General features: G+C 43.7%; 1 protein-coding gene across 4 annotated transcripts; it reads right to left on the bottom strand.

Annotated features, from left to right (window-relative positions):
• Nucleotides 1–24274, bottom strand: camk2d2 (calcium/calmodulin-dependent protein kinase (CaM kinase) II delta 2). 4 transcript variants are annotated; one of them, XM_053479725.1, is made up of 21 exons: nt 24103–24273; nt 23444–23538; nt 22911–22970; nt 22676–22730; nt 22466–22531; nt 21136–21208; nt 19157–19259; nt 18916–18999; nt 18683–18777; nt 15084–15206; nt 14881–14964; nt 12027–12069; nt 11508–11545; nt 10862–10906; nt 10647–10691; nt 10430–10478; nt 1632–1652; nt 1440–1515; nt 1215–1309; nt 813–1067; nt 1–626 (listed from the first exon to the last, which is right to left on the bottom strand). In XM_053479725.1, the coding sequence occupies exons 1-20, from the start codon at nt 24162–24164 to the stop codon at nt 838–840; spliced, it is 1542 nt and encodes a 513-aa protein (XP_053335700.1). In that variant the 5' UTR covers nt 24165–24273; the 3' UTR covers nt 1–626; nt 813–837. The 4 variants fall into 4 exon arrangements, with proteins under 4 accessions (XP_053335700.1, XP_053335699.1, XP_053335702.1 ...); XM_053479724.1 differs by having other exon boundaries at nt 11508–11548; XM_053479727.1 differs by lacking the exon at nt 1632–1652 and having other exon boundaries at nt 24103–24274.
• Between the last annotated feature and the right edge of the window lie 1129 nt (nt 24275–25403).

Below are 25403 nucleotides of genomic sequence, written 5' to 3' on the forward strand. Positions count from 1 at the left end.
AACAACAACAACAACAACAAAAGTAATAAAAATAACAATAAGTCTAAAAAATAATCAATTTGCTTGGACCAATAGACATTAAGATTAGATATGAATAAGCATTAGTTAACATGAATATTATTGAGGTCTATTATAATCTGCATGCACAGCTCATGTGCTTTTTATGCTACATTCTGACAGTGTATAGACTTTAATTAATGTACATAGCATTATTAAATAGTGTGTGTGTGTGTGTGTGTGTGTGTGTGTGTGTAATTTTGGATTTGTCTATGGGACAAATTTGTAATTTGTTTAACAATCACATTACATATGAACATTACCACAACAACACACACACACACACACACACACACACACACACACAAATGTATGTTTATGCCATTATAAGCAAAACCTAACATTAAAAAACTCCCTTTCATCTTTAACAATGTGTGTAAGAGAGAGAGAGACAGACAGATAGATAAGTGAGAGAGAGAGAGAGAGAGAGAGAGAGAGAGATTGTTGCTGTGATGAATTTAAAATCTTGTCCACGTGCAGTGATATGTTAATGAGTGGGAGGAGCTTGCGGTGGGTTGATGCACTCGGCGTGGTCTCCAGCTGGTCATACATGGGCAGGTCCAGTTTAGCTGCAAAAACACAGGGACACAATGTTTATTAATTCTATGTACAGGGTACACACTGTCAGAATGTAGCATACAAATACATTAGCTGTGCATAGACCAAATTATAATATTTATATTAACTCATACTTATAAGTATAAGGGAGTTTTCTGTTATTAATGAGCAGTTATTAGTTATTGGCGAATGGTTACTTGATTGATTATTAACAGAGGTGAGTTATGGGTACGTGGCACTGGGAGCTCCGGAGCGGTGGTAGTGGATGTTCTGCCACTTCCCGTCTCGGCGGTGCCACACCCGTGTCTCCTCTGACTGAGCAGTCCGCGGGCGTCCGGAGTCTAAGTACTGCGTGAGGCGGATGTAGGCGATGCACGCTGCGTCCTCGCCGATCAGGTGAACGTGAGGGTTTAACAGGATGGTGTGCACCGGCTTAGTGCCCTTTGACAGAGCTAATACACACACACACACACACACACACGAAAAGGAGATTCATGGATGCATAAATTGAAATATAGACCTCTGAACCTATTAAAATATAAATTAAAATAACCTATTATTATGTTTTGCAAATTAGTGATGATGAAGCGGGTCAGTACCGTGCTCAAAGTAGAACCGGTGGAAATCGTGTCCTTCTACCAGATTCCCCAAAGCCTCAGGCTCAAACGACGTTAGACCAGGATCACACATCTTACTACACACACACACACACACTCAATATGACTTTACGCATCAGCTGTAAGTCTGTGCTCTAACCAGTTCCACTTCAACACACCAATTTTGGAAAAATAATTGTTTGTCTGTGCGTGTGCATTCTCACTCACGAATAAGTTTCAAAATCTCCATTGTTGATGGACTCAATCAGCTGCTCAGTAACTTTAATGATCTCCTGCTTTCGGGCTGAAAAACACACACACATATACAGATTATCTTTTTATTTGATTATTTTTTATTAACCATACGATGCACAACACTTTTAAAGAAAAGCTTTTAATAAAAAAATATATATTATTCACCTTTACTGAGAACTTGACAAGCTAAGGGGCAGAAACACACCTGTAATTATTATATACACACACACTTATACACCCACTCTTACACTTATGCACACACACACACACACACACATTTACACTTAAACACTGGGATGGCGGGCTGAAAGCCGACACATTGCATTCTGTAACAGCTGCTTGTGTGTCCAAAACACAAGGCACATTAAGCACCATGGTGCCTAAACGCTGCACCGCCGGATTCACATTACCAGCTTTAAAACTAGCTATACAGTAAGACCAGCTATACAAGAAGGAAGCGAGTGCCACACTGCTGAATGTTCCCAAAAGCAAAGTAAACTGAACCAGTGTCTGATGTTTTCAGTCTCTGAGTACTCAGATTTACAGAACTGGGAAAAGGCACACCGGAGGAGATCTCTTCCAGGTTGGTCACCTACTCCAGCTTGGCCACCCACTACTGGGCCTGTCGACCAACCCAGACCGCCTGCTGCTCCTTACCCTCTGCATGTGACTACATCTTTCTCTGCACGGATAAGCTCCATATTTCTTTACCAACACTGGAATGCGCCAGGAATGTGCAGGTTACCACACTTCACTGCAGCCCTAAAAAGAAAAACCAGCACACCTGCCAATGTATGAACGACCCACAGAGCCCATGGTTACCAATTCATAGTCGACAAAACATATGTCTTTATGGGGGTTCTGGGCCAGCAGCCTAACCTTATTTTTATATTATTTCCCACCCAATGTACTAAAATGATACAAATTTGCCATTCTATTAGTTAATTAACAGCGTGTTTTCTCCTGAGATGGTTAAGGATGACCTTCCACTACAGATTCTCACAATCTTCTACAGGGGAACTATCACGAGCATCCTGAGCAGCTGCATCACTGTCTGGTTTGAGAATTGTGCCATCTTGGACCGCAAGACCTTACAGCAGATAGTGAGGACAGCAAAGAAGATCATCAGGGTCTCTGTTCCCTCTATCAAGGACATCTACACCATATGCTGCATTTGCAAAGCCACCAGTATTGTGGCTTATCAGGTACACCCCTCACACTCACTCTTCACCCTCCTGCTACCTGGAAAAAGGTACCAAAGCATTCGGGCACTCACATCCAGACAGCTACAACAGCTGCCATCCATCTCCTTAACAAGAAAGGACTGGGCTTTGTAGGGACTAGCAGGCCACCTCAAAGGGAGCCGTTGAATGAGGAAGAAACAGTTCACGACATCTAAGCAACTAAGGAAAGAAACAGTTACATGTCTCCAACTCAGATGGTGTAACTCTGCAAAGCAACTTCCTGGCACAAGAGAGAAGCAGTTACACATCCCCACTCAAACAGTGTAACTCAGCTAGCTAGTCCTTTGAATAGGGACGTTTCACAACCCCCTGGCAGTTATTGACCCCCCGGAATGCGTTTCCTGTTTAATTTTTTGGCCCCAGAACAGAAAACATACAAAGCTTTAGAACACGTAGAATGTTAATCAGTTAAAATATACCACTGGAGCAAATATAAATTATATGTATGTGCTCATATAGAACGTGTGATATATTTGTGTTGTGTTCATGTTTATCATAAACTTAAGAAGTGTAATCAACCTGTATAACCCTTGCTATAGATAACGGTATGAATGGGTATGCAAGGCATGGGATGATTGTTATCAAATGAAAGCTCTCCGTATTCAATGAACATTGATGTGCATGAAATCTCAGTCATATAACCAGACTGATGTTAATACACATTACCTAAATTACTAAAACTCCACTGCGGTGGCCTCCCACATGACAGACCAAACCAGCTGTTCATGTATGCACGAAAAGGAGGAACCATGTGGGCATGGCTATGCCCCAAACCACCTCTGATTGGGACAAACGGAAGGTTAAAAACCCAAAGTCCAAGAGGCTAAAAAGAGATTCGTCATAGGCATCTGAAGGTAACCAGCAAGTTTGACCACTTCGTCGCAGCTTGCCTTTGCGGGCGTCATTCACTCTTTAAGAACCTGCAGCGAAGAAGCCCTCAAAAGAACCAGGCAACCAACGCCTCACCAAAGGCTTTTCCCGAAAGACGTCATCTCAACAACCGCGCACCAACCAATCAACAACGTTATGATTCCCTTCGCTGAGGCAAACCAATGGATGAGAACGAAACGTAGCGTAAGTACGAGCTCACGCGAGCAGATATCGTTGTCCTCCGAGTGTGTTACTCCACCCCAACCCAAGTGAGCAGTTCGAAAAGATGCGGCCTGCTGGTGTCACATGGTTCAGTCCTCCCGACTGAGTGGTAGTAGTAGCCTTAATGTGGGAGCCCCCTAGTGACAGGGAGGAATTGGACACAACTAAATTAGGGAGAAAATCAAGAAAAACATTTAAAAAAAAACTGTTGTATTAATCATGTATTTTAAAGTTTAATCATTTGCCCAGATCCTACATTACCTTGCTCAAAATTGGTAAATACCAGATTTTTTATTATAATCTTTGGTTGTGGGATAAAAAGAATTGGTAAAATACATTACATCGTGCTGAATGATGGACGGATAGATGACATTTGGAAATCCAGCAAATATCAAACACAAAACTTAAAAGTTTTTTTTCTTTTTCTTGCAAAAATATTGATATAATCATTTGCTATTTGCACAGGGACTCATCTTTGCTGCTATTCACAAGAAATGTTTACTGTTTTTTATCCATCTATCACACCATTAACTTGGACAACCTCAACTCACTATCTCAGAATATCACTTATTATTGCATTGTGTTATGTTGTCGTGTTTCTGCTGCTGTTTGCACATTTGCATGGGCACTTTGTTGTCTTGTGTTATCTTTTGTATAAGTAATGTCTTTTGTATAGTACTTTAGAATAGTTTTTTCATAACTTATGGTGTATATTTGTCTAAGATTTGTCTCACAACTTATTTGTCAATAGGTTTGTCTTTTTTGGTTATATAATCAGCTAATTAGCTAGTTAGTTATTATCCTAGTTAGCTAGTTAGTTTCTGTTCATTTATGTTACATGTACAGTATTGAAATGGTTACCAAATTGAAATGGTTATTACCGTCACGCTCACCGCCGGGTAAAAACAACAGCGGCCAAAATAAATCAGTTGCATTTTAAAGTAATTCATAAAATGGTCGCCAGATGGCGTAAAGTGACATTTTTACTCATTGCAGTTTTAAAACACAATCTGGTCATAAAAGCATTGTATCGAAGAAATACTATAGTGATGGTAATTTTTACATGAGTACTTTACACAACAAACATAAAAGCGGGAGACAAGGTGGCCCTTAGAAGAGCAAGGGCCAAACTTTCGCCATCAGAGAGGTGAAGCGCACACACGCCCAAAGAATCCACAACCACTTCATAGACAGCGGCGACACACGGCGCATGTGGCAGGGCTTACAAGCCATCACTCACTACAGAACGACATCACCTGCCTGTGACAGTGATGGCTCCCTCCCAAAATTCGCTGAACAACTTCTACGCTCGGTTCGACAGGCAGAACAATGTGGCGGCGAGGAAGACCACCCCATTTTCGAACGACCAGGTGCTGTGTCTCACTACAGCTGAGGTGAGGAAAACTCTACGCAGAGTCAACCAACGTAAAGCTGCTGGACCAGACAACATCCCAGGCAGAGTGCTCAGAGAATGTGCTGAACAGCTGGCAGATGTTCTCACCGACATCTTCAACATCTCTTTGAGCAGCGCCGTCAAAAAAGCATGCTTCAAAGCCACCACCATCGTTCCTGTGCCCAAGAAGTCTACTGTGTCCTGTCTCAATGACTACCGTCCCGTTGCACTTACACCCACCATCATGAAGTGCTTCTAACGGCTCGTCATGAGACACATTAAGACCCTGCTGCCCCCCTCACTGGACCCACTGCAATTTGCGTACCGTCCTAACCGCTTAACAGACGATGCCATCTCCACTACACTCCATCTTGCCATTACACACTTGGACAAGAAGGACACATACGTTCGAATGCTGTACATAGATTTCAGCTCAGCATTCAACACTATCATCCCCCAACAACTGATCGGGAAGCTGAGCCTGTTGGGCCTGAACACCTCTCTCTGCAACTGGATCCTAGACTTTCTGATCGGAAGGCCTCAGTCAGTACGGATCGGGAACTGCACCTCTAGCACCACCACACTGAGCACTGGGGCCCCACAAGGCTGTGTGCTCAGTCCCCTGCTGTTCACGCTGCTGACTCACGACTGTGTAGCAACACACAGTTCGAATCACATCATTAAGTTCGCTGATGACACGACCGTGGTGGGTCTCATTAGCAAGAACGACGAGTCAGCGTACAGAGAGGAAGTGCAGAGGCTAACGGACTGGTGTAACAACAACAACCTGTCTCTGAATGTTGACAAGTCAAAGGAGATGGTTGTTGACTTCAGGAGGACACGAGGCGACTATTCTCCGCTGAGCATCAACGGCTTCTCTGTGAAGATTTCACCAAATTCCTGAGGTCCACCTGGAGAAGGACCTCAACTGGTCCCTCAACACCAGCTCCCTGCACAAGAAAGCCCAACAGCGTCTCTTCTTTTTGAGAAGACTGAGAAAGGCCCAGCTTCCACCACCGAGCCTGACCACCTTCTATAGAGGAACTATCGAGAGCATCCTGAGCGGCTGCATCACTGTCTGGTTTGGGAATTGTGCCATATTGGACCGCAAAACCCTACAGCGGATAGTGAGGACAGCGGAGAAGATCATCGGGGTCTCTCTCCCCTCTATTGAAGACATCTACACCACACGCTGCATCCGCAAAGCCACCAGCATTGTGGCTGATCGGACACACCCCTCTCACACATACTTCACACTCCTGCCATCTGAAAAAAAGTACCGAAGCATTCGGGCCTCACATCCAGACTGTGCAACAGCTTTTTTCCACAAGCCATCCGTCTCCTCAACAAAAAGGGACTGAACTGATAATCACACACACACACACAAACACACACACACACACACACACACACACACACACACACACACACACACAAACATAAACATTATCACTCAGCTCAACTTAACTACATCAAAACATTGAGACTGGACTGACTAATCAACACAAGCGCAGACACACTGACCTTCACCACCAAACTATCGTACACACCAACGTGTAAATGCTTCACTGTTTATCTCTTTTGCACAATATTCATTACTTTTTGCACTAATTCCTCAATTCTTGCTGCTATGTTTACTACCTCAACACCATATTTTATGTTCTGATATGTCGTTGTCACACTGTCACTTTGTTGTTGCTCGTTTGCACATTTGCACGTGCACTTAGTTAGTTAGTTTTAGTTAGTTTTTTGTTAATTTGTGTTGTAATTTATGTTAGGACTATCTGTCTTGTCTCTGCTAACCAGCTAACTAGACCTCTTAGTAATTTATGTTGTAAGTTTATGTTGCATGTAGCACCTTGGTCCTGGAGGAACGTTGTTTCGTTTAACTGTGTACTAACTGTATATGGTTGAAGTGACAATAAAGACTACTTGAACTTGAAAAAATCTGAACCAGAGCTATTGATATTTACTGTACAATAAAGAGTAAAAAAAAACATTGCAGCAGAGCCTTCCCTCCTACAACGGCGCCGTCGAACCCTACGAATTTTTCGCCCAAGTGGAGCTAGCCGCCGACTTCGCGGGAGGGTCCCCAGCGGAAACCGCCATGGATTTAAGATGCTTCGCGCACCGGGGACTACCGCTGCAACGTCCTCAGGCCACACTAAACGAGCGCCAGGGGGGCCCTAAGGGGAAGCCACCTCCCGCAAGTGTCCTTGTTCCCCCAACTGATGGATTCAACTTCCGTTCGGGACGTGTAGGACATCGCGCTGGGATCTATGTGAACTGTGTCCTGGACGGCGCGTTACTATGGGCGAATGCTGGTCCTGGATGAGGCTAGCGCGAGCAAACCAGGGCGACCGATGACTCCCCCATCGACAGCGGGAGAAGAGCTGTCACGAGGGAGCGTCCTGGAGCACTGCCTCTGCATTATCATCAGCTGTGTGCCTGCATGCCAGCGTGGCAGTGCCCCTGAACCTGCACAACCTTTAGCCCTTTCCATTTTCTTTCCATTCTCCCTCCTTCAACCCTTTCCTTCCGCATTTTATCTAAATAAATTACCCTTTTCCCCTTAAGACCTCGCCTCGTGTCCGTGCTTTATGGTGCCGCCCGTGCAACATGGGTCGAACACATTACAGCTCATAACAGCCTACTGCATTTCATTCTTATAATAACACAAAAACACAAGCAGGGCTGAATGACCGACATCTGTTGACGCAGTAGAACGTCCTGACAATGTTTTAATTTTATGGTCATTTACTTCAGTTATTAAATCTACTACAAATATAAAGAACACAAGATATAAGAGGATACAAAACCCTACACACATAGCTTTTCTAGTCACACATGATAAAATCTAAAGGCTCACTGTGTTAACATTCATTTCATTTAAATTCGATCCTAATAAGACTTAATTTAATCTCTACATTTGTACTGTAATTTTAGTACTCTGATTATGAATTCGTTTAACTACAATGTTTCACTTGCTTTTATCCGCTACTACGTGCAGCTCTAAAGAAGCTGCGGCTCATTAATTCTGCAGAGAATGAACTAAGGCCCGAGCCGTCAGTCTGTAGTTAAATAGCACCACTCAGCGGTAAAAGCCAGGAAACGCACAAACCCAAATGCTGCCGCCGAGCCCCGCGACGGTAAAACGAAAATTCTGATTGGGTAACCACTGTATGTAGCACCTTGGTCCTGGTGGAACGCCTTTCATTTCAACATGTACTGACCTGTATATGATTGAATTGACAATAAAAGACTACTCGACTCGACTTGATTAAATACTAAGAACAAAATTAATCTGCTCATTAATCTAAATCTGTTAGGCTCGACTGATATCATTAAGTTATGTTTGGTCTATGCTTCCCCAGAGCATCAAAGCATTTAAACAGACATTCTAGGATGGAGAGAAAGTGTCTATGTGGAGCAGAAAAGAAAAGGGGGTGCAAAAAGAAAGCACTTCGAGAAGAAGCAGCAAAATGTTCGAGGGCTTCAAGTTACATCTGTAAATTACTTTAGTTGTTTCTTTGCAAGTAATGAACTGCTAGCAAATATTAGATGTAGCACCCCTACTATCATCACTTAAAATATGCTATATGCTAAAAAAAAGTTATTGATTGTTACATAAGAGGGACAAGAGTTATAGTGCAGACGTGAACAAAAATTAGTCATAAAGTCAGATTTTTTAGTTAGATTTTTTAAAAAACGTCTTGTCTTATGTAATTGTTGTTTATTTTTTACATTTCAGAAAATTATCTCTTCTAACTATCTTGTGCAGTGATCACACATCAGGTTCAGCCAGGGACTGGTAGAAGGATAAAATTATTAGATTTAACATATTGTATAAAATGTATTGTTTTGGTAATTTGGGAATCTGAGTAATTGTTAGATAAATAAATACATATTGTTTGGATGCGTAGGACGGCCTGGGTACATGGGAGATTTCCCGGCCTGAAATTGTGTCCCATTCCGGCCCTGTTCAAGAGCATTGCCCGGTAGCTCGTCCTACTATTCAGCTGTGTACGATTGACGAAGGAGCTACTAATGCATCAAGGTACCCCAATCATATCTAAATTAATGTCTGATGTATGTTGGCCATTGCAGGTGAAACAACTCTGAACATCAGTTTACCATGCTCAAACCTACGGCCTTTTACACAATCCCTTAAAAGGATTCTGCAGCGAATACCGGACAATAGTGGCTGAAATTGGGCTCAGCTGCTCCAGTATTTGGCGTAACAGGCAAACCCAAACTAATGCCACTTTGGCTTGACAAAGGCTTAATACCTGGGGTACCGAAATGAATAAAATAGACAGCAAAAACAGAGGATGTGTTCCAGCTTTTAAAAACCCACCTCGCTAGTTCCACCATCCTCCGCAATCTTGATTTCAACCAACACTTTTATGATGCCCATGGGAATTATAGAGACTGGACTCAGGGCTGTCCTTTCTCAGGAGTTTGATGGGGAAGAGCATCCAGCTCTGTATGTGAGTAGGCCCAGCAAACCCCAGCAAAACAGAAATATGGCCCAGTTGAACGTGAAGCCCTCACCATCAAGTGAGCTGTTGATGAGCAATTTTCCTCAGGGATTAATAAAGTTATTTGAATCTTTGATCTTTAAATCTTTGATCTTTGAATCTTTAAATCTTGAATGAGCTTAGGTACTGCTTAATAGATCAACACTTCACCCTCATCACAGATCATGCTCCTCTGCCCCTCAGTGGATGGCGAGGGCAAGAAATATAGGAGGCTACCTAGGGGAGATAAGCGGGCATGCCATGATGGCACAGTACACAAGAAAGAGGCAGGGAGTCAAAGACCAGCTATGAAAGGAGATGTGAATGTCAAAATGGTCACAAAAGTGTCATGTTCCGGAAGCAAAGTAAACTGAAGTAGTGTCTGTTTTTGAGTGTTTGCATCCACATGCTCCAGTGATTCACAGAACTGGGAAAAGGAGAACTCCGGAGATCTTGTCCCAGCTTGGCCACTTCCTCTGCAACCTCATCTTCCACTTCAGCCAGCCTGGCCCGTCGACCAGCCCCAACCGCCCGCTGCTGCTGCCTACCCACCGAAGAAGATATATCACATGTCTCTTCCCCTACCTACTTCTCCTGCACGTTAAATTGTGTGCCAACATGCCCGCACACATGCAGACAATTATACAAACACAGATGCACATGCACACACACACACACACACACATGTACAAACATATACACACACAGAGACACCTTTAATATCTTCATCCTCTATAGTGGTGTTGTTGCTCTCAGTTGAGTCCTGAAACAAAAACAAACCTCAGGAAACTTAAAGAGCACACACACACTCACACACATACAGTCTATCTTCTTAAGGGGATGCTGATAATGTGTGGGTGTGTGTGTGGGCGCACGTGTGTGTGGAAATGATAAAGGTAAACACTAACATGATGTATAATAAATCTCTCACCTTATTTCTCTCCACTGGATTGTGGATGACAGTCGTCTGAGGCTCCTGACACACACACACACACACACACACACACACACACAAAGACACATACAGAGGGAGTAATGTCATGTTTATTTATTTACTGACAGATGTTTGTATTATTTATCAAGTTTATTCAGAGCTCCACAAGAATCAAATGATGTCATGCAGGAGGGGCGGAGTCTGCCGTGTACCAGTGCGGGGGCGGGGCCTGTGTCTTTGTTGGTCTTATTGTTGACCTGCAGGGGGACAAAGAGAAAATCAGTTTTACATAAAGGAACAAAAGAAACCGAGAAAATACTCAATTTTTTATAAATATTACAAATTTAACATATGACTTTATAAATAATTCGCTCCTATCAAACAGGATACTACCAGCGTGTGGATAATTTAGAGCAGCTGGAGGATTTTAGAGAAACTGCACCACTTTACCAGCTCAAATGCAAACAGATATCATTTTTATTTATATTTAAAAATAAAACGATTTTGGAGTCGGTGTGGCGATACACAACTCTCCACATGAACGAATCGTGATACACTGTTTGATGACTGAATAGATTTTTTGCTCCAAAATATTAAAAAGAAAAAACAAATAATAAAATTATTTAAAATAAATAATTTAGAACCAATTTTATTATTATTTCGATTTTTTTAATTATTATTTAATTATGATTGATTTATTTTATGAGTAACCTGCAGTGATGAAACAAACCGACAGTAAGGTACGTAGCAAAATGCATTTAAGAATAAATAGCTGGAAAAAACACATGGATGAATAATAAAATTCTATAAATAATAAAATAAAAGTAATTGTGGGTGTTTAAGATGAATAGAACACACCTTTACACTGTCCGGCTTCTTGTTCAACAAACTCTTCGCTGCTGTTAAATTAAAATAAAAGTATTAATATCTCAGTGTTAAACACACAGATGCATGCATTAGACATGCAGCAGGTGGATTAATAACGTGGTCTAAAGTAAAGATTCCATTCAGAAAGCAGAAACTGGAAAAACAATAAACTTTAAACTCAAGTTCAACTTTAAATAACAATTATAATGGGCATAAAAACACTTTGTGAATGTAATCTCTCAACTGACATGCAGTCCAGTGCGCCACGCAAAATCCCATGCACCTGATTGGCCAGAAAGTGTTACGTCCAATCAGTCTTACCTCCAGAGACACGCCCACCAAAAATGGAAGGAAAATTAACCAAGAGGAAGGAAAAAAAACATAAAAAAACATCTTTCACTGAACTAAAGAAGGAATGTAGAATGCAAATAAAACTAAGAGAAAGGAATTGTAGGGAACACATGCACACACACACATACACACACACACACACATGGGTAGAGTGAGTACCTGAAAAGTTCCTGGTCACTAGAAGCGTGGTTAAAATGGCGCCCTGACAGGAAGGAAAGACGAGAGTTTAAATTAGTTTACACTCCACTTCCTGTAGAGTTCAGATCACATGACAGGATGATGAGTGGTGGTGAACAGGTGGGGCCACGTTCAGTGGGTGAAGTCAGTTGTATTTATTTAGTTTGTTAGTATGAGAAGTCAACTATATTAAGGAAGTGGATCTGCCTCCCTGATTCACGAGGTAAGTTGTGTTGCCTCCGAGGAAGTTGCTCTGCCTCCCATATCTATATATATTGTGAAAATAAAGTCTTTTCTGTCTGTTAGAAAAAGTGATTCATGCATTTACCTCCCCTTTGGATTATTGTAATGCTCTTTATGTAGGTGCTGCAGCGAGGCTCCTTACTGGTGTCAAGAAAAGGGAGCACATTACTCCGGTTCTAAAAAGGCTTCATTGGCTTCCTGTGAAACATCGAATCCAGTACAAGGTGTTGTTGTACGTTTCTAAAGCTTTTCATGAGTTGGCCCCGGAATATATTAAGGATTCGGTGCGTATGAACTCTTGTAGAGCATAAAGGTATTCCAATTGTTTTCAGTTGTTGGTACCGAGAACTCGCCTTAAACCAAAAGGGGATCGAGCCTTTTCAGTTGTTGGTCCTAGATTGGCCCTGATGTTAGATATGCATCCTCAGTTGATGTTTTTAAATCTCGTGTTAAAACGCATTTGTACTCTGTCGCTTTTAATTCTTGACTTTGCCACTGCATGTGTTGTGTATGTCATGTATTTAATTTATTTTATTTGATCATTTCTTGGATGTTCAGTCCTTTGATCTACGTTGTAGCATAAAGGGTTATATAAATAAATGAGACTTGAGAATATCTGTCGTCTTGCTCTTTCTCCCTGCTCTGCTGAGGACATTCAGCTATGCCTCCATGATCTGCAGAGGATGTCACTCTGCCTCCCTGAACCGCCAGGAGGTCACTCTGCCTCCTTAATTCACCAAGGATTTCTTCTGCCTCCAGGTTCCGCCGAGAAAGTTGCACTGCCTCCCTAAATGCCGCGGATGTCTTGCTTTTCCAAGAGAGTTGCTCGGACGTCTCACTCTTTCTCCTTGTTCTGCCGAGGACGTCTTGTTCTTCCTCCCTGTTTCACTGTGGAAGTCGTTCTGCCTCTCTGATCTGCCGAGAAAGTCATTCTGCCTCATTGACCAGCAGAGGAAGTCGTTCTGCCTCCTTGACCCACAGAGGAAGTCACTCTGCCTTCCTGATCTGCAAAGAAAGTCATTTAGCCTCACTGATTCACCAAGTGCCTCTTTGATCCATGAGGAAGTCGCTCTGCCTCCCCAAATAACACAGCTGTCTTGCCGTGCTTGCTTTGTTCTGTCTCCCTAATATGTTGAAGACATCTCGCTTTTCCTCCCTGTTCTGCCGCAGACAGTTTCTCCCTAATCTGCCGAAGTAGTCACTCTGTCTTCCTGATCCACTGAGAATGTCTTACTCTGACGAGAAAGTCGCCCTGACTCCCTGATCTACCAAGAATGTTGCTTTGCCTCCTTGATCTGCCGAGGATGTCTAGCTCTGCCTCCTTGATCTGCTGAGCATGTCTTGTTTTGCCAAAAAAGTTGCTCTGTCTCACTGATCTGCCGAGGACGTCTCGCTGTTCCTCTTTGTTCTGCCACAGACGTCACTCTGCTTCACTGATCTCCCGAGGACGTCGGTCTGCCTTCCTGATCAGCCCAGAGCATCTCAGTCTTCTTCCTTGTTTTGCTGAGGACATCTCGCTGTTCCTCACTGTTCTGCAGAGGACGTCACTCTGCCTCCCTGATCTGCCCAAGAACGTGACTCTGCCTCCCTGATTTCCAGAGAACGTCTCACTCTTTTTCTTTGTTCTGCTGAGGACATCTCACTCTTCCTTCCTGTTTTGCCATGGAAGTCATTCTGCCTTTCTGATCCACCGAGGAAGTCGCTCTGTCTCCCTAAATAAGTTACTTTGCCTCCCTAATCTGCCAAGAAAGTCCTTTTGCCTCCCTAATTTACCAAGTAAGTTGCTTTGCCTCCCTGATCTGTCAAAGATGCCTCGCTCTTGCTCCCTTTTCTGCCAAGGACGCCGTTCTGCCTTCCTGATCTGCTGAGGACGTCTCGCTGTTCCTTACTGTTCTGCCAAGGATGTTGCTCTGCCTCCCTGCTCTGCTGAGAAAATCCTGCTCAGCTAAGGAAGTGGCTTTGCCTCCCTTAACTACCAAGGATGTCTTGCTCTGCCTGGCTGATCTGTTGAGGGCATCTTTCTGCCTCTCTAATGTGCAGAAGAAGTTGCTCTGCCTCCCTGACCTGTCGAGGATGTCCCTTTTAGTTTGCTCAGTGGAGAATTCATTTTGTTGATTTAGTGCTGATTTTGGTCTCCACCTCGGCTGAAGGCTTTACGATTCCTGTCTCTGTTTACTTTCTAACTCTATAATGTTCATATGACATGGGCATGAACAAGCTACTGACTGTCTGTAAGGCATAAAATGTCCTGCACCTTTGAAATTGTGGAGAATGTGACTAGAGCATTTTGTCCAAAGCACTAAAACCTTAACTAAAAACTTCTAAATATCTCTTTCAAAAACAACTTTTCGAGTTGGCATCTAAATTAGTCTGAATGTCCTGCAATAGTGCATAGTTTTTCAGTAAGAAATAATAATAATGGCAAAAATAGAAATGAACAATGGGACTAATGATGGAAATTTGAGAAATGGAAGAAATTACGGGCAATGTTCATACGAAGAAAAGGAGAGAAAGGGGAGAAATGATGGGAAAAGAATTTGGAGAACATCTTGTGACTGAAGAGAGCTACAGTATTACGTGTGTGTCTGTTTACCTTTAACTTCCTTCTAGCATTAAACTTTTTCAGGCACTCCACAGTTTCCTGTCGGTGCATCATTGAAGCCACGGTGGAGCGTTGCTGTGAGAGAGAGTAATTAGATGGTGAAATTCTGAACTCATTATTATAGATCAGTATAGAATATGTATAGAAAATCAACACACTGTAACAGTGTGTTAGTGTGTGTGTGGGTTACATACACAGATCCAGGGGTGTTTAAGTGCCTCAGCGGCTGTGATACGTTTGTTGGGGTTTATTGTAAGCATTTTATTAATCAGATCTTTGGCCTCAGGAGTCACTGTGTCCCATTCTGGAGAAGGAAACTGCAAACATACCATTTATTAATGAAGTCAGTGTAGCTCCTGCACGTTTTGAAAATCACGCTATAGTCACAGGCCTTTACTGTACTTGTGTTGTTAAGATTTACATTTACATTTACATTTAGGCATTTGGCAGACGCTCTTATCCAGAGCGACTTACAAAAAGTGCTTTAATGTTTACAACATTGGATACATACTTACACTGGGTTTACTAGGTTAATAACTAAGTACCATTAGTCCAACACAACTGAGGTGTTTTTTTTTTTTTTTTTTTTTTTTCGGGGGGGAGGGGGGTTAGTCCAAGTACTGGAGAAACAGATGCGTCTTGAGTCGTCGTTTAAAGATAGTCAAAGTCTCTGATGTACGGACATCTAGAGGAAGTTCATTCCACCATCTAGGTGCCAGAACAGAAAAGAGCCTGGATGAATGCCGCCCTCGATCCCTGAGAGATGGTGGGATGAGGCGAGCAGTGCTGGAGGATCGGAGGCAACGTGGTGCAGTGCGTGGTGTAATTAGCGCAGAGAGGTAAGTGGGTGCTGGGCCATTTTTGGCTTTGTAGGCAAGCATCAGTGTTTTGAATTTGATGCGGGCAGCTACAGGAAGCCAGTGCAGGGAGCGGAGGAGTGGGGTGGTGTGGGAGAACTTGGGAAGGTTAAAAACGAGTCGTGCTGCTGCATTCTGGATCAGTTGCAGAGGACGAATCGTGGACAGAGGCAGGCCTGCCAGGAGTGAGTTGCAGTAGTCCAGTCTTGAAATAACAAGGGACTGAACAAGCACCTGAGTAGCCTGTGAAGAAAGAAATGGGCGAATTCTTCTGATATTTTAAAGAAGAAATCGACAAGAGCGAGTAAGGTTAGCGATGTGTGGGGAAAATGACAGATGATTGTCCACGGTTACCCCAAGATTGCGGGCGGTGGTTGAGGGAGTGATTTGGTTGTTGTCCATGGATATCACAAGGTCTTGACCTGGAGATGAGTCACAAGGGATAAACAACAGTTCGGTTTTACCGAGATTGAGCTTCAGCTGATGAGCAGCCATCCAAAATGAGATGTCTGCCAGACATGCTGAGATCCGGGTGGAAACCTGAGTGTCAGAGGGAGGAAAGGAGAGGACAAGTTGGGTGTCGTCTGCATAACAGTGGTATGAGAATCCATGCGATGATATGACCTTACCAAGAGACCGGGTATAGAGGGAGAACAGAAGAGGACCAAGTACTGAGCCCTGCGGGACACCAGTAGAGAGTCTACGTGGGGCAGATGTAGATCCCCTCCATGTTACCTCATATGACCTATCTTTAAGGTAAGAAGCAAACCATTGCCACGCTGTTCCACAAATTCCAAGGCTTGTAAGGATAGATAATAGAATCTTGTGGTTCACGGTGTCAAATGCAGCTGACAGGTCCAGGAGGATGAGGACAGATGAAAGTTTAGCAGATCTAGCAGCATGGAGCTTCTCAGTGACTGACAGAAGGGCAGTCTCTGTGGAATGTGCCACTTTGAATCCAGATTGGTTTGGGTCATTAAGGTTGTTCTGTGAGAGATAAAGAGACATTTGATTATAAACCGTTCTTTCAAGAATTTTGGAAATAAAAGAGAGCAGTGATACCGGGCGATAGTTGTTAACTTCTGATGGGTCCAGGCAGGGTTTCTTGAGGATGGGAATAACCCTCGCCTTCTTAAAAGCGGCAGGAACATGACCAGATGATATGGATTGGTTGATGATGGCTGTGGTGAAGGGAAGGAGGTCTCGTGAGATGGCCTGGAGCATTGTGGAAGGGATTGGGTCTAATGAACAGGTGGTGGGGTTAGATGACGAGATGATCTGTTGAATCTCGTCAGATGACAAGTTGGAAAATTCTGCTAAAGGAGGGAAGGAAAGGTCCTGAGGTTCTGCCGTAGGATAAACATGACAACCCAATGAAGAAGAAGCATTATGGTTCACTGTGTTTTTAAACCAATCAGATTTCAGGGTGTTGTAGTTTGAAATATTTGCTGTGGCATTAATTAACCTTCACTGCCCATGCCCCCCTGACCATCACACCCATACGCCCCAGTTGAACAGGCCATTTCAGATCGAAACCTCCTGTGGTCTAGTTCCATTTCCAGTTTATCCCAAAGCTGATGGTTCAGTGGGGTTGAATTCAGTCAGGGTTCCGTGCAGAATGCTCAACTTCTTCTGCTCCAACACACTCTTAACTAGGGTTATGTACCTAAACCCTAACCTTATTGGCACCGGTACCTACGTAACCAGTATGTACTAGATCCAAATCAGAGCGCAGTTTTTTGTGCTTTGGTGCCACTGCAAATTATTTCCAAAATGAGAAATTCATGCAATTGCAACTCAAAATCCAACTAATGTTTGTAGTAACCCAAGCGTGCATGTTGTTTTCACAACGAGAGTATACGTGAATGCAGCGTGTGTACAGTATGTCTGTAAGTCCACTTGCTCTGACGGCAGCAGGTAGCGTTAGTTTTCACACTTAGTTTAATATCCCTAAAACATTTTAAAGCGTGACTGTATTTAATATTTGAGGACACACGGTATGAAATTAAAAGCAGAGGGATGGACTGTGTTTAAAAGCTTGCAGACATCAGCCGGCAGTGGTTGCGTGTCCGGCCCCAGTCGGACCAACTCTAGCAAAGTTAGGAGAGGTGTGGTATTTTCCCACATTAGGCAAATATGGTCGTATTTCTGCAAAAGAATTGCGCGTTAACTGTTTACTATAACATTGTGACCATGTGTGTGTGCATGTAATGAATCTTTTATTTTGTGCTTGTATGTGTGTGTAGGTCGACTTTCACACAAACACACACACACACACACACCAGTTTACTGTGGGTGTGAAAGTTATCCTATACAGAAGCCGCCCTCCCCCCCTTGTCTGTAAGCTAGTGTGTGTGTGCGTGTGTTTTCATGTGTCTGTGTGCGCACTCGTTTGGTGCAGGTTAATTTGTTTTATTTTTACTTTATAATTTGTATTAATTATTTTAATATGAATATTTTTGGGTTGTGGAATGAATCGTCAGAGAATTAGTATGGGATCAGACATCGTTTAGGCACCGGTACCATTTTAAAAGTATCGATTTGGCATCAGTATCGTTAAAAACCCAAACAATACACAACCCTACTCTTAACACACGATGTCATCATGGAGCTGGCTTTGTGGATCTCACAGGGGCGTCGTCATGCTGAATAAGGGTTTGGTTGGTCCATCTTACCACTACAGGGGAACTGTAACGCTACAGAAAACACAGAGATGCTCTGTACAACTGTGTGGAAGAACCACATACTGGTGTAATGTTCAGGGGTGCATATACTTTTGGACATTTAGTCTGCTGTTGAAAAATGGAACACATGAGTGCAAGTGTGAGAACTGCTGTGGGAAGCGAGTGAGAGCTCAGGACTACTGTGTTAGGGGTCACAACCGAGTATGGTAAGGTTCTGCTGAGTTCAGGTGCAGAGTATTAATGAGTACACACATCATACGCCCCGGCTTTGATCTGCTGATAGAGACGATGCTGATCTTCATCCCAAAACGGAGGATAACCAACTAACAGGATGTAGAGGATCACACCTACAACACATATACACACACATATACACACACCTCAGAACATTTATACAGTATATAAATATATAACCAGACTGTGTGTGTGCGTGTGTGTGCGTGTGTGTGCGTGTGTGTGCGTGTGTGTGCGTGTGTGTGTCGTACCACAGGCCCACATGTCCACTGGTTTTCCATAAGGATCCTTTCTCAGAACCTCAGGAGACAAATATCCAGGAGTCCCAGCAAAACCTACACACACACACACACACACACACACACACACACACATACACCGGTACAAAAGAACACACAAACAGATATAGCAATTAGTTGATGATCCATAAGTGCATTTATGTGTGTGTGTGTGTGTGTGTGTGTGTGTGTGTGTGTGTGTGTGTGAACTTACCAAACCAGGCCTGCTGTTCTCCTTGCACCTCAATCGCAAGTCCAAAATCAGCTAGCTTCACGGCAGCTCCCTTTAGTTTACTCGCTAACAACAGATTCTCAGGCTAATACACACACACACACACACACACACACATCAAGCTAAATTTAAAACAAGGTAAATTGTATGTGTATGTGTTCTCAGTTAGTTGATATTCGATGCTATACAGAACTTAGTGAGAATTAGATATAATTCTGCTCTGAGTGGCGCAGTGGTAAAGTTCTCGCCCTATCGTCCGGAGATCGCTGGTTCGAACCCCGGGTGATGCTGTAACCTCTTGGCCGAGCTCTCTCAGGGGGGAGGGATGAGAGGTACTTTGCGCTCCCACATTAATCACGGCTCTACAGCCTATCAGGGGCGTCTGTGAGCTCGTGCTCGCGGAAGGAACGGCTAGCGCTTTCCTCCGAGTGTGTTACTCCGCCCCTAACGGTGCGTGAGCAAGCAGTTCGAAAAGATGCGGTCGGCTGACATCACGCGGTTCGGAGAAAACACATGATAGTCTTCGGCCCTCCCGGCTAAGTGGTAGGAGTAGCCGGAATGTGGAGCCCCCTAGTGACGGGGAGGAATTGGACACGACTAAATTAGGGAGAAAATTGGAAGAAAAAAAAACCAAACAATCAAAAATATTGGAATTAGAAATAATTCTACTTTAAAATTGCATAAAATGTGAGCAAGATTTTTTTTTCCTCTTCTGTTGTATCCTGTTAATTCCCCTCATACACTCTGTCTACACCACTTCCTGTCCATCAGTAACTTGTATTCATGATAGGATTAGCCTCCGTTTCATCTCCCAGGAGTTCTACCAAGTTATCGCACTTAGAATGCTCGAGATGTGAACTCCTCTCGTAGCTGACAACAGAAGCGGGAGGTAACTGAGTGCAATGACTTTGTTTCTGTACTTGAGTAGTTGTATGTGTAATCGTGTGACTTGCCTTTCTTTTAAGCCACGCCTAATAATGTAGAAGGTGTTGAAATGATAGCAGACAGCAACAAAAACAGAGTTCTCCACAATCAGAGAGAGAGAGAGAGAAAGACAGAGAGAGAGAGAGAGCTACTGTAAACTAATACGAGCCTTACATTTCTGATTATTAAGAATCTCTAGAATCTCTACTTTTATACTCCTAATCTTCTTTTTTTACACTCCGATATCTGCATTAAACATAACCTGGATGTTTAACAGAATCTCTGCCTCAGATACATGACTGAGGGAGGCGTGATGTTGCTAGTTCCAGAACATCATAGTGATTATATGTGTATATAAGCGATTACCAGCTGAAACGCAAACGCTGGACTCTACTGGAAATCAAGAGTAAAATGTCCAAGCAACAGCATTTATATCTGAGAGGCTTTAATAAAGAACGGAAGACAGAGTCTGATTTCCCGGGGTGGAGACGCCACGAGCAGCGATAGAGGCAACAGAAGCGCAGTAAGTGGATCAACTGTAATCTAATCCACACGGCCCGCCATTAGACTGGAGAGGGTTTACAGAGATCCGCAGAGCGAGACGTCAGGGACCGTGCTTCATTTTCATCGTGACAGAACAACAACATCCCTGTCCAACCTTGAGACCCACCCTGAAATCCCACCCTGAGACTTGGCCTACTGAAGGGTTCTAGAACCTAAAGAACAAATGCTGTTAACAAAGAGTTCCTTCAGAACTCCAGCAGCCATGTAAAAAAAAATACAGCTCTATAGAACATGTATAAAACCCCCTCGAGAAGAAATTCTACAGAAACTTTGCTGATGTCAAAGGAGCTGAATGAGAAAATATTCTCCCGCATGAAGAAATAACTGAAAACTCGGTCTTCGGGAGTTTTTTCTCTAGAATCCTCTGTGTGGTATCATTTCTAGAGAACCTGGATAGTATATTCCAATCCATTTACCTTAGTTAATGTAATGATAGTAATGATACAGAAATTCTAAAAGTGTGTGTGTCTGACCTTCAGATCTCGGTGCACGATGCCATTAATGTGGCAGTGATGAACGCTCTCCAGAATTTGTTGAATACAGTGGCTGTGAGACAGAGAGAGAAAGATTATAACAGTGGAAATGATGATGATGATGATGATGATAATGGTGGCACCTCATCACACAGGGAAAAGTGTAAAACAGGTGCAGTGTGTTTCTTCTCTAGAACTTTGATAAGGGCTAAATAAGGACCAACTATACACACACACACACACACACACACAAAACACACGCACACACATTCCAGGTCAGCTCAGGTATCAGGAAAACATCCTTCCCTGGGTGATGTAGAGATGTGTTCCATAATTAAATCTTCTTTCTGGTAATAAAATCTTCATACATGGAGCCATCTCAGGTTTCCTCCCAGAGCTCCACCCTGCTCCAGACAATCCAGGCAGAAAGATTCCTACATTCCTGCTTTCCAAATTGTTTGCTGAGTTCTATGCCAGAAAACTTTCATGGGACCATTTGTAACTACACCATCTAAAAAAAAAACATTTTTAAAAATTTTATACCCAGAAAAAAAAGTATCTCAAGAAGGTGTGGAAGTCCTCACTGACCCAAGGAGAAGGTGTGGAAGTCCTCACTGACCCAAGGAGAAGGTGTGGAAGTCCTCACGGACCCAAGGAGAAGGTGTGGAAGTCCTCACGGACCCAAGGAGAAGGTGTGGAAGTCCTCACGGACCCAAGGAGAAGGTGTGGAAGTCCTCACGGACCCAAGGAGAAGGTGTGGAAGTCCTCACGGACCCAAGGAGAAGGTGTGGAAGTCCTCACGGTACCAAGGAGAAGGTGTGGAAGTCCTCACGGACCCAAGGAGAGGGTGTGGAACTCCTCACAGACCCAAGGAGAGGGTGTGGAACTCCTCACAGACCCAAGAATAGGAATAAGGTGTAGAACTCATCACAGACCCAAGGAGAAGGATAATGTGTGGAACTCCTCACAGACCCAAAGATAGGGATAGGGTGTCAAATTCCTTCTCACAGATCTATGGAGAACATGAGGAAGAGAGGAACCCAAGCTAAAGGTGATAAGGAGGCGATGATCCCTGATGTCCAACACATTCACTGAACGTTCATTCAACACAAACATCATCCTGCATTACAGAATCCGTCCAGGTTCTGACTGAAGATCAAATTTGAAGAGTCAGATGTCTGATCAGGGATTCAGTGTAGAGAGAAACAAGTACTCCTCCTAACACCCTCCTAACATCCAGCTGACCTTCACCTGACATCCAGATAAGGTGTGTGTGTGTGTGTGTGTGTGTGTGTGTGTGTGTGTGTGTGTGGTGGTGTGTCTGGGTTACCTGGCATCAGCTTCGCTGTAGTACTCTCTTGCTACAATGTCTTCAAACAGCTCCCCACCCGTGACCCTGGGGTCAAAAGTCAAATTCGTATATATTTATATTCCATCCACACAGCATACATTACCCATAATCCTGTGTGGCATCTAATAAAGAGCAGATCTCTCTCTCTTTCTCTCTCTCCCTCCCACTCGGTATGTTAGTGATACTTACAAATCAAACACGAGGTAATGGAAGCCCTCCTCAGATATACTGTCATGGAGACGAACTGAGGAGCACAGAACACACACGGCTCAGAGAAAGAGAGACAGTTCAGCGAGAGAGACAACACAGAGAGAAACAGACAGGTCAGAAAGAGACCGACAGCTAAAGGACAAACAGGTCAGAGAGAGAGAGAGAGAGAGAGAGATGAGTAAAAGATAGACAGACAGTTCAGAGAGACAGGTACCTATATTAGGGTGTTTTAACAGTCTGCAGATTCGAGCTTCTCGCTCCAGTTTCTGATGATCTAAAGGGAGAGGAAAACAAGCAGTAAACCAGTGACACACACACACACACACACACACACACACACACACACACACACACACACAGAGAGAGAGAGAGAGAGAGAGAGAGAGAGAGAGCTGTAGTCTCTAATTAAACGTGCCCTAGTTAGTTAAAGTTCAGCCTCTGGAATGACACACAGTTAAATCTCTCTCTCTCTCTCACACACACACACACACCTTGAGATAATAATTATAGGCTGTGTGTATTCTTAGCTTTGGTCTGTATCATTATCTCTCTGTGTGCATCTCTCTCTCTCTCTCTCTCTCTCTGAAGGTCATGATGAAAGTGAACGGTTTATTATTAATGGAAGAAATAAGAAACTCATTGGTTTGGTGATGATGAGAGAAGGAGCTGATTGGTCAGTGTGATAGGACCCAAAAAAAACTACACACACACACACACACACACACACACATATACGCAGACCCCTACCCCTGGCAGACAGCTTTTTGGTGTTGATGATTTTAGCTGCATATTCCTGGCCTGATGAGATCTTCACACACCGCCTGACCACGGAGAACGCTCCTCTGAGACACAGACAGGGGGGGAGGAGGGGGGGACAAGGGGGGCAGAGAGAAGAAGAAGAGATGATGCTTCATACATATGATGCACATTTACACAGCCGGTCCCTCAGTCCCCTCACACCAGGACGGACAGACAGACAGACGGACGGACAGACGGACAGACAGACAGACAGACAGACAGACAGACAGACAGACAGACAGAGTATATCTTTATGCTGCTGATTGGAGGAGAGCTGTGCTCTTTAATAATCTTGTCACGTGCATTTCCCAACATGCTCAGCTCCTATGTGAGGTCAGAAAGACATGTCGCTTATCTCCCGGTGTGTGTGTGTGTGTGTGTGTTGTCGCATTGCCAGTGTTTCTGCGTTTCCCCAGTCCCACCTCCGTCCCTGCAGCGCGCGCGCACACACACACACACACACACACACACAGCCTGCAGCAGTCTCCTCTCATCCATCCAGTGTCTCTGTATCCGCGCGCGCGCCTTTTCTCTCCATCATATAAACGACACGCACAGACAGGCGCGCGCACATGTATGCGCGTACACACACACACACACACACTTACTTGCCGAGCTCCTCGTACAGCTGGTACTCGTCGGTGAAGCGCGTGCAGACGGTCAGCGCCATGGTGCAGCGCGAGAGGATGAGGAGGCGCGCGCGCACAGACCGGGAGCGAGCACGGGGGCGCGCGCTGATGCTGCGGCCGTGCACGCGCGGCGGCGAGATAAAAAGGCCACAACGGGGTGTCGCGCGCGCGCGGGATCAGGAGGAGCGCGCGGACCCTGGAATATCTCACCGAGCGGAAACAGCAACACGTCACGCCTCCTAAACCACGCCCCCTCCGCTCTCCCTCACACACACACACACATTGAATGAATGAAGTTCTTTAAATGTATCCATAGTTCCATAGTCCTCAAAATAAATTCTCAAATCAACCTTAAACTGGAGATACAGTGCAGTTTTATGACTATAGAATTTACCTGTACTATAAAAAAAATTCAACATAAACATGTGACTCTTTTCAATAGTTTTTTTTATCATAATAAAACATAACATATATTTTCCTTATATTATTTTTGATCCACTTAGTACAGTAAATAAACATTCAACGAAAAAAAATGAACATATATAGATTGAAAAAGGAGATGCAGATCAGACTCCACGTACATTCACAGACAGAACAACTTCAAAGAGATCAGCCAGGCTCAGACAGAAAGCGTGACGTCATTGATTCTTTTACGTCACTCTGGTGGCGCGCTGCTTATTTACATGACGTGCCGTGATGGGTCAAAATATAAGTGTTAATTAAGTGTTTATAACTCTGTCCGTATACAGTGCTAATGCACGGATTAATCAACGCATGTGGTCTCGTGTACATGGGGAGTGTTTTAGGGAAGGAGTCTCCACTGTCAGTTCTTCTCCGCAGGTGTGTGTACTCTGGGTAAAACGCGCCCTTTAAATGTATCAGCTGCTCGTTATATTTTTCCTGCCCCCTGGTGGCTGACTTCTGGTTGGCGTTCTCATATCACATGAGGGTGGCTTCATTTGTTCTGCTGAGGACCATGAAGATGCTCAGGACTGTGTTGGTACAAACAGCGTCCCGTGATGTGACTGCAGTCGCTCTACAAAGGTACCGAGTGTGTCCAAGTGAACCGTGTGGAACCTCAACACAATGGACTCCAGGTCACACATTTCCCTTTCTGAACACTTTTGACTTCAGAGCACACAGTTATGCATTATTGCAAATTAGTTTTATATATTTACAAATTTTACGTTTTTATCCCGGATACTTATCTATGTAAATAAATATTAAAATCCAGTGGAACAGATTTGAATTACAATATTTGTGCCGTGTCTGTTTCTGGA

The sequence above is a fragment of the Clarias gariepinus genome, chromosome 20, assembly GCF_024256425.1.
Source record: "Clarias gariepinus isolate MV-2021 ecotype Netherlands chromosome 20, CGAR_prim_01v2, whole genome shotgun sequence".
Classification (NCBI taxonomy): Eukaryota; Metazoa; Chordata; class Actinopteri; order Siluriformes; family Clariidae; genus Clarias; species Clarias gariepinus.

Excerpts from the sequence above, each read along its gene's own strand:
- camk2d2 (XM_053479724.1), bottom strand. The coding sequence starts at position 24,164 with ATGGCGCTGACCGTCTGCACGCGCTTCACCGACGAGTACCAGCTGTAC. Across the intron at positions 22,971-23,443 it reads CAAAAAGCTGTCTGCCAGGG|ATCATCAGAAACTGGAGCGA; the intron begins GTAGGGGTCTGC and ends CTCTCCCTTTAG. Across the intron at positions 10,907-11,507 it reads AGAAGCCGGACAGTGTAAAG|GTCAACAATAAGACCAACAA; the intron begins GTGTGTTCTATT and ends GTCCCCCTGCAG.